Source organism: Nelusetta ayraudi, unplaced genomic scaffold, assembly GCF_046127955.1.
Source record: "Nelusetta ayraudi isolate G7.1 ecotype Tasmania unplaced genomic scaffold, CSIRO-AGI_Nayr_v1 ptg000136l, whole genome shotgun sequence".
NCBI classification, from domain to species: domain Eukaryota; kingdom Metazoa; phylum Chordata; class Actinopteri; order Tetraodontiformes; family Monacanthidae; genus Nelusetta; species Nelusetta ayraudi.
Window position 1 is genome coordinate 2,840,663 of NW_027466186.1, and position 9,076 is coordinate 2,849,738.

At 43.3% G+C, this 9,076-nt stretch overlaps 2 protein-coding genes across 2 annotated transcripts; one reads left to right on the forward strand and one right to left on the reverse strand.

The window, feature by feature from the left end:
• The first annotated feature begins 175 nt into the window (after positions 1-175).
• On the forward strand, positions 176-4,310 carry LOC142879379 (B-cell receptor CD22-like). Its single transcript, XM_076012629.1, has 8 exons — positions 176-455; positions 812-1,156; positions 1,248-1,469; positions 2,171-2,455; positions 2,674-2,958; positions 3,268-3,349; positions 3,437-3,467; positions 3,571-4,310. The coding sequence occupies exons 1-8, from the start codon at positions 416-418 to the stop codon at positions 3,622-3,624; spliced, it is 1,344 nt and encodes a 447-aa protein (XP_075868744.1). The 5' UTR covers positions 176-415; the 3' UTR covers positions 3,625-4,310.
• An 828-nt stretch (positions 4,311-5,138) lies between these two features.
• Positions 5,139-8,620, reverse strand: LOC142879381 (pregnancy-specific beta-1-glycoprotein 11). Its single transcript, XM_076012631.1, has 8 exons — positions 8,348-8,620; positions 8,075-8,217; positions 7,868-7,950; positions 7,568-7,773; positions 6,539-6,802; positions 6,126-6,419; positions 5,530-5,632; positions 5,139-5,360 (listed from the first exon to the last, which is right to left on the reverse strand). Exons 1-8 carry the CDS (start codon positions 8,391-8,393, stop codon positions 5,297-5,299), a joined length of 1,203 nt encoding a protein of 400 aa, XP_075868746.1. The 5' UTR covers positions 8,394-8,620; the 3' UTR covers positions 5,139-5,296.
• Positions 8,621-9,076: the final 456 nt, after the last annotated feature.

Consider the following 9,076-nt stretch of genomic DNA (forward strand, 5'->3'; position numbering starts at 1 on the left):
ATGTGTGAAAGACACCCCAAGAGTGTGAAAAAAAAATAAACGGAACAGAGGCTGAGAAACTAAAGTGTCAAACAAGTTCCCTATTTTCCAAGACAACACTTGCACACGCTAAAGAATAACGTCATTTCCAACCCAAAAAACCCCTTTGTCAAAAAAACTTCAGACTAAGTCTCAACCAAATGATGTAGGAGTTGTTTCAAAGGCCCCTCCCATTCTGCGGGTGAAGTGGAATGAGACAGCAGCAGTTTACGTGGAGGACTACTTTGCTTTCCTGCCGATCACTCTTCATTTCACTCTTGCAAAGTAGCTTAATTAAAAAAAAATCTTTTGGTGGTGCGTATTCTATTGATCCATATTGTTTTTGACCACCACCTACCAGTGAAAAGAAAAGAAACTTGTGTGCATTCATGTGAGGATGATGATCGCGCTGCTGATGCTTCTGGTCGTGAGGCAAGGTGAGACTTTGTTTTCAGTTTTATCAAATTTAAGCAGTCTGTCCAGGCGGTTTGAAATCAAGAGAGAAATCCGATGACTCACCCATTTTAAAATACCGCAACATAATTTTTTCTTTTATTTAAAGTGCAACACGCGGTTTGTAGCTCTAAGCAAGTGCTTTATTCTATGTTATTTCCATATTTTCAGGCATTAAGGAAACAGATGATGTGTTTATGTGGGATATACATTTAGAAAATAGGGTTAAGGTTATATTAGGATATTCATTGTACTAACAATAAGTCAATCATTTTCTCTACCCACAAGTGAAAGCATCTATCACACTGTAGTCATCCTGATGGTTGGTGTCTTTTTGCAGGAGCTGGAAGCAATGTGTGGTCAGTGACTCTTGCCGATCCAGATCTCTGTGTTGCAACGGGATCGTCTGTTGTGCTCCAGTGTTCGTACGACTACCCAGACGGACAAACTGTGCGCAAGGCCACATGGTCCAAAGGGGTACAGACAGATGGCCAGTGGACTCGGGTTGAACTCTCACTCATTCCTACATATCGAAACCGGTCTGAATATCTTGGTGACCTGCAGCACGACTGTCGGCTGGCTCTGAGTGAGCTGGAAGAGAGTGACTCTGGATACTACTACTTCAGGTTTGATACAGACACCTATGGGTGGCGCAGCAGGAAATCGCTTTATCTGATTGTTACAGGTTGATTTTTTATATTTACCATCTTTGTTGTCTTGTTCGGCATTGCGTTGACACCTTTCTCAGTCTCATTCTGCTTGTTCGCCGCCTACAGATGTGAAGGCCAGGGTGCACCCCGCCCAAGTGGAAACAGAAAGCAAAGTGACTCTGGAATGCTTGACGTCGTGCGAGCACCGCAGAGTCGTTTGGTTCAAAGATGGAGAGCCACTATCTCAACCTGAGTTCCAGGCTCGACCACAGGATTCTGGGTATTATGCATGTGCACTTGAAGGTCAGGAGTCGGCGCTGTCGCACCCAGTGGCTCTAGATGTCCAGTGTAAGTCTTTTCTGTGGCATCTTTTTGTCTTTACACCCTCACTGCCTGTTGCGTAGGTCACGCCTAGAGGAGACTCAACCTATTAGCCTATCAGGCTCTGGCTCACACTGGGTTTGCTTTTGTTGTACAAATCTAATTGCACTACAAGGGCACACCTGTCATTATTTGTGCAAGCCATTCAACAGGACAGGTTTAAGAATAATCCTAATTACCACCACCACCTAGCTCTGCATCTATCAAATCCTTTCAAGGGAAATCAGGTGTTGATGGTCATTTTACAATTGTACGGTTGGAGGTTATGATTCCAGCATTTTTGACTGGAGAACTTCTTTCAGATATGCTCCAATAAATTAAAACCCTGTTGTCAGATACAAATCAGCTTTGTTGATGTGATGTTTTATAAAACATATCATGTTTATCTCAAGAAAAACAAATTCTTGTTTGAAATGAAAGAAGAATGATTTGTGAGCCAACATAATTTAAATGGATTACTTATTAGTTGTTTGTTCTCAGACAAACATATGCGCAGTGTAATATTTAAACACAGATGATACTTTTTATGCTTTCTTACATTTCTTTTACACCTTGTAGAGATTTTGAAGGCCCTCAAGTTGTTTTTTTTTCTGCAACTGCAAAGATATTTGTGTATTATTGACATGTGAGGACAATGTGAGGACAATGAAATGTGATTTGTCTTGCAGACCGTCATGTGAATGTCTCCATTTCAACGCACCCCTCACGTGTTATGGCGGGCAGCGGTGTGAACCTGACGTGCAGCAGCGATTCCAACCCCACAGCATACACCTACACCTGGTACAGGAAGACACATCCCACGGGCTCCATGCAGCAGGTGGGCTCAGGGCAGCTGCTGTCCCTCCTCGCTGTGGAGGCGTCCCACTCTGGACTGTACCTGTGTCAGGCCAGGAACCAGCTGGGGGAGGGCAACTCAACTGAGCTGCTGCTAACAGTGGAGGAAGAAACTGACCGTGAGTGACTGAGTGGTCGGAGCCGTAGTTGTGGACAAATTTATGATTAATAATAGTGAATAAAGAAATATATAATTAAGTCAAAAAAGATGGATGGAGGGTTTTAGTGGTGGTCGCGTATGGGCCCCGGGCCATAGTTTGCCCAAGACTCTGCAAATGTTGCAGATGCATGGAACCAAAGATGTTTGTGCATTATTGACATGTGATTTCTCTTGCAGACCGTCCTCTGAATGTCTCCATTTCAATGCACCCTCCAAACGTGACTGCGGGCGGCGGTGTGAACTTGACGTGCAGCAGCGATTCCAACCCCGCAGCAGACAACTACACCTGGTACAGGAAGACACATCCCACGGGCTCCATGCAGCAGGTGGGCTCAGGGCAGCTGCTGTCCCTCCTTGCTGTGGAGGCGTCCCACTCTGGACTGTACCTGTGTCAGGCCAGGAACCAGCTGGGGGAGGGCAACTCAACTGAGCTGCTGCTAACAGTGGAGGAAGAAACTGACCGTGAGTGACTGAGTGGTCGGAGCCGTAGTTGTGGACAAATTTATGATTAATAATAGTGAATAAAGAAATACATAATTAAGTCAAAATCCTTAATGATTGTTATGACCCTCATCAACAAGTTCTAATCAAGTGCAATGCAGTTTATTTTTTATTTTTTATTTTTTTATCAGATCCACTGTTGCATTCCCCAAGATGGCAATAGGCAATAATTTTAGTATAATATCTGACCACTGTTTTGGAATGATTGCAATAATAATCTGTTACACCCACCTCTCCTCCGTTCTCTTCCACTCTCACCTCCACGAGTAGACGGCGGCTTGATCCTTCTGATCAGCTTTGGAGTCAAAATCGTGATTATATTATCACTTACGCTGGCTCTCATCTGGGCCTGGTGAGTTAATTGTAACACAATTTCAGGCTTTATTGTGTGCACGGTTGTTTGTAGAGTTTAACGGACTTTCTTCTGTCGTTCTCGGAGGAGGGGAAATTCTACTGTGGAGGTCAGTGAGGTAAGTAGGATCCAATTTTAAGCAGGCAATGCATAACAAAAAAAGTAACACAGTGAAGTTATGACCTGATTAAAATTCTTATATTATCCTGTCAATACTTCAGGAAATCGGCCCGGACAATGAATACGTGTATGACAGCATTTCCTGCGAGCAGTGACGCCTTTGGCTGGAGGATGTCTGTGTTTCACCGGTTGTCTGGAGCTCAACCAAGCTCAACCAAACAACAACCAACACTCAGTCCCACTCACTTGGTGTGACTGGTGAAAAAAAAAAAATATATATATATATTATAATTATAGCAATTTCCTTTTTTTGATACAGTGATTCACTGCTCCACAACCCCTCCATGGTGGCGATCAAAAGAGGATATGCTGCCCTCTTGAGTTCAAAATAATGTACAATAAAACACTCAGTCTACTACTTAGTCTTTCAAGATTGCCTTTCACCCAGCTGTGTATAACATGGTAACAACAGTCATGCGATAATGATTCTGGTATGTTGCTTGTTCTTGCGGCCACCTGACTGGCATGAAAGGTTCAACGGAAGCGATAATTACGGTAGTTTGACATGATTATTCCCCCAGAGAACTGGGACTGCACGTCACAGTTGATGTGTTCAGGGGGAATCCAAGACTCAAGATAAATACTGGCTGATGATATAATAATCTTGTGTAATGTATATGATTTCGTTGTTTTTGTACTATAAATAATGTAAATATATGCAATTTAACAGAAATATATACAGTAAATGTGTGAACATTTGCTTGCCATAACGTTTTATCTTAACTTTAATAGATTAAAGGGTCTAATAATAGTAACAATAATAATAAAAATGATCATGCTGTTATTATGGGCTTTCTTTTAGCAGGCTGAGTATATGAATTCACTGAGACTCGGATGGCATCAATTGAAGCAGACAGACATCTAGAATTTACTATATTTTAGTAACGCACATTTAATATGTGTGTAAAAAAAAATCTTGTTGATACATAGCAGGCAGTTTATACTGTACAGCATTGTACAAAATGGTATTTTAAATAAAGAAAGATGCATATTTCATGCAGATGTTTCCATATTAACATAACAAAGCCAGTGTGCAAAAACAGCCTAATGAGATGAGGGGTCGATATCTAAGTACATTTTGTAAATGTCCTGGTGTCACTGTCCTCCTGGTTTTCATCCTTCTCCTCGTCTCCGGAGTTTCTGGTCACTGTCGGGTGCAGGCTTATCAGGGCGGAGAGTTTACACAAAACCACACAGAAGAGACCCAGCAGCAGCTGTACACAGTGTATGGAGTGTTTAACTACATCATCATCATCAATATCACCATGTTTTCAGTGTGTTGGATGAATCTTTGATTGTGTACTCAGCCCAGTGCTGTGAGCTCCAGAAGAAGAAACTACACCTGAAACCACAGTCATCCTTTTTTTCTTTTCTTTTTTTTTTATCTTGGTGTGCACTGAACCGTGCATGATGCATTCAAATTCTTAATATCTGTTTCTGCACCTGTGCAAGTCAGGGAAAAACAGCACCGTGGAGTCATTTCAAAGAGAAGCATTCAGTTCTCTGGCAGTTAAACAAATGAGGGAAAGGCTTTCTGTGTTTTGCAGCGTTTGCGCAGACATGTCTAGATCCATAAATATCTTAAGACTGTTTGACTGTATTAGAGGCATCAGGGATGTTAAACAGACTGAAATGCATCAGAGCGATGGGTGTAAGGCCCAAGTGTGCGCTCGAATGATTTGACCTTCAAAGTTTAGTCCTGTGAAGACCATTTGTTGGGTGGTTATTGATTCTTTGTGCACAGTGAGTCCTTGTCTTGCTTGGTCCTCAGGGTTCAGTGGCAGTAGTTTCGGTGAGGACGTATGACTGGTGTCTGGACGACTTCTTTCTCCTGAAAGCATGGACGGATTAATGTGCAAAAGCACCCTCAAACAAACAAACAAAAAGTGTGGGATATGCATATTTAAAGCAACAATATGTAATAGTCTTTTTTAGGCCGATGTAGTACAAGAGGTCATACAACATTTAAAACATGAATTTGCCTGACTGCAAAAACTCACCGTGCCATTAAAAATGCTGTTATGGCTGCAATGGCCAATACAGCAGCGATGGCCACTCCAATAAGCATCAGTTTGTTACCCGAGGGGTCAGACGTAGTTGTGTCTGTGGTGGAGAGGAAAAGAGGTGTACTTTGAATAAACTTGTATTTTAAACTTGAGGTAGTTCAGCTTGCATGCTCAATTTTAGTCATTCTTGCTTTTACAATACAACACAAAAAAATTTAAATTCTCATCCTTCTATTGAAACCCAAGATCTCTAGAAAAAAACATGGTCATGCGATTACACAAGACCTCCACAAATAATACAATCCATTACTTAGAAAATATGAAAAATATAAGAATCTAAATCTGAAATAGAAATCTAAATACATGCACTTTGGGAATATTCATGGAGTAAAACTGAGACCTGACAAGGAGTTTTGGTAAAGTTTTGAGTAGTGAATTTCTACTTTAAATTTCAACATGAAATTTGGCCTCCTTGCGTTCAACCTTTCTGTAAGTTTGCTCTGATGTTGGATTTTTTTCTGCAATAAAATGCATCCCCCCCACTTTTTCAGGAGCTCTGTACCTGTCACATATTTCCCATATTGCCATACCTCTTGAACTCATGACCGTCAGGCTGTAACTCTGAGAACCGTGTCTGTTCCGCGCCACGCAGCAGTGCAGCCCGTTTTCTACTGGGGTGATGCTGGCTGCCGTGTTTGTCCCGCCTGGTCCTCTGACCGTAGCGGGAGAATGCCTCACTGGGTGAAAGCTTTTGTCTGCTGAGGGGAGACATGCTGCGCCCTCGTACCAGGAGTACGTTTGAACGGGTGGGTTAGCGTCGCTGCTGCAGGTCAGAGTTGCGGGCTCCTCTTCGGTGGCCGATAGAAGTGTGTTTCGGGGAGAGTCTGGGTAAGAGGGATGATAAATTGAATGACTTGAATACTGGATAAAAAAAAATCCTGCCAAACTGCACTATTAACATGATGTTTTAACATGAGCTGCATCAAGATTAGACTCGACCTACATTCAACATCAAGGCTGAGGGGTGCAGACTTTTGCACTCTGTCTCCGGTGTGCATCTGACAGTAAAAGGTTCCTGAGTTGTCAGATGTGACCTGGCTAATATTCCACACCTGGCCACTGTGGCTCGGGCTCGTGCTCGTGCTCTTGAACCAACTGTAATGCGCCTGACTTCCAGCTGCAGGGCTGCAGCAGGCTAAACGTAAGGCCCCGCCCTCTGTGACACCACTGGGGGGACTTGCTGACGCTACGACGGCGCTGGATGCACCTGCAGAAGGAAAAGAAAGAGATTGCACACTGTAAATAGACACTACAGAAAAATAATTAGGTTTCTTTGTGATCTGTGCACTGTGATCTGTTATTTTGTGATAGTAAAGATGGGCTCGGATAACAAATTGTTTGTTGGGTAAATAGATGAACTATTATGAGTATTGGAGCAGTGGAAAAATAATGAATAACTAGTATTAGTAACAAGAACTCCATATATACAACAGGTTTTAAGTTAAGTTTGCTTCTTGTTCTTTTATTGTAAGAATGCAACGTTTATATTTTATGTTTGCCCAATTCCCTGCTTTGCCAACAAACAAGACACAGACAACCATTCACACCCCTAACTCTAACACTGATCTAGATGCATTGCATTATTTTATCTATTTATTTTTTGATTTTTAGAAATAATATTTGCAAATATAAGTTGCTCTCTGCTTCCAACCCGTATCCACCTTGCACACAGTTTTTGGTCCGTTTCAGTTCTCCTTCTTAAAAATAGCGCAAGGTTTCAAGTGTAGGATGGCACTGCTGCTGCAGCAAAAGACAATCTCTGCAATCTGTGTGGTTGGCAGCTGCCCAGTGATGTAACATGTCTGGTTTTCGTGAGAATTTATGCAATCAAATCACTAAATAGGTGTAAAGGCAGTCATTTAACACAAGTAGATTTTTGAAACCTTTTATTAAACCTAAGCCACTATAAGCTGATATAAAACCTTTTATTAACTGATGATAAATTTTAAGTGTATCGTCAGTTGTGTAATACCTGCTACCAGCAGCTGCACTCCACTTTGCTCGGGCATTTTCTGCATCGGATGGTTGGTGATGATGTAAAACACATACGTTCCACTGTCCGACTCCCTGACATCAGAAATTTTAAGAGAGCAGTTTTTGGTTCCTGGCGTTCCCAGGTACTCCACCCTGTTGCTGTAGGCCGGGTCCTGGAGAATACCGTCACTGTGGAAGACATATCTGAGGGAAAGAGAGACATGATTAGCTTGCATGGACCATATGAGGTGTAAGCAATAAAGAATCACAGGTGCAGTCCAACAGAATTTAGCGGTACCTTGGTGTGATACAGCGGCTGTTCTCCAGACACCACATCTCAGAAGAAACATTGTACCGTTCTGCTTCTTTACCTCCTTCACCCTAAGAAAAAAGATATTTGACACAAACTATTTGAAACGGGAAGTCTGTGCTTATCGTCATCCAGTTGGAGATTTGGAATTGAAACTGGAACTAATCTGGAACTAAGCCTTCTGTACTCTGTTACCTGAGCAGACAGGCCTTCCTCCTCCTTGAGTCCACTGGGAGTTTGAGGAAAGTCATAGGAACATGGAAGCACCACTGTAGAGCCAATCACAGCGCAGATAGGGCTGGAGGGGAGATCGACTGACCAATCGACAGCTGCAATTCCTTCAGGACACAAGAGAACAAGAGTTACATTTCTTTGGCTTTGAAATAATCGTGCTTAATAAAGTCCCGGTTGTTGCAACTGAGGAAAACATTCGTTAATTGTTTTGCTAATGATCAAGCAAGTTCTTACCATTTAAACAGAGCGCAATCATCAGCCAGCAGCACCTCGTGGCCATCTTCACGTCCTCTCCTGCTCGACCTCCTCCTCCACTGACTGACCCTCCTCCTCTGCTCCTCGGCCGAATCAGAGTGTGGCTCTCTTCTCCTTTTCCACACCAAGTCTTGCCTCAAAAGGTCAGGTGGTTCAACTTCCCCTTTACATGGAACTTCTTAAGCGGGCTTTTTTGTGTCAGCAGAGTGCTGCTACAAATATGGAAAACACATGTACATGCGTGTGTTTGAAGTTGTGTGGAAGTGAAGTGTGTGTGTGTGTGTTTGCTGAGTCACTTATGATGCTGGAAAACCGTGTCGATGCTCAACTCAGCTTGAGTGCTGCTCGTTTTTTTCTTTCCCCCCCCCCCCCAGAGACTGTGACGTCAGCGAGTTCACCTGGAACAGGTGCCTTCGTCCCCCGAAATCCCCCCTCAAGAGCTCGTGACGTCACTCATGCCCCTCTCAAGAGCGCAGCTGAGCGCGCCACTGGCCAGACACGCGCACACCGACGGATTTCAAAGGGGGGGTGGGTGTACAAAAACAAAACAGCCGCAGCAAACTTTGCGCCAGCGCTCCCGGTCTCCCAGATGTTCCCAAATACTCTGTTGGAAACCGGCGCCGGTGGTTTTGGTTGACACGAGCTTCCAGAAGGCGACTTTCTCCCCCCACCACCCCTCCGCTCTTTTCTTCCGCTCCGTGGGGTCAG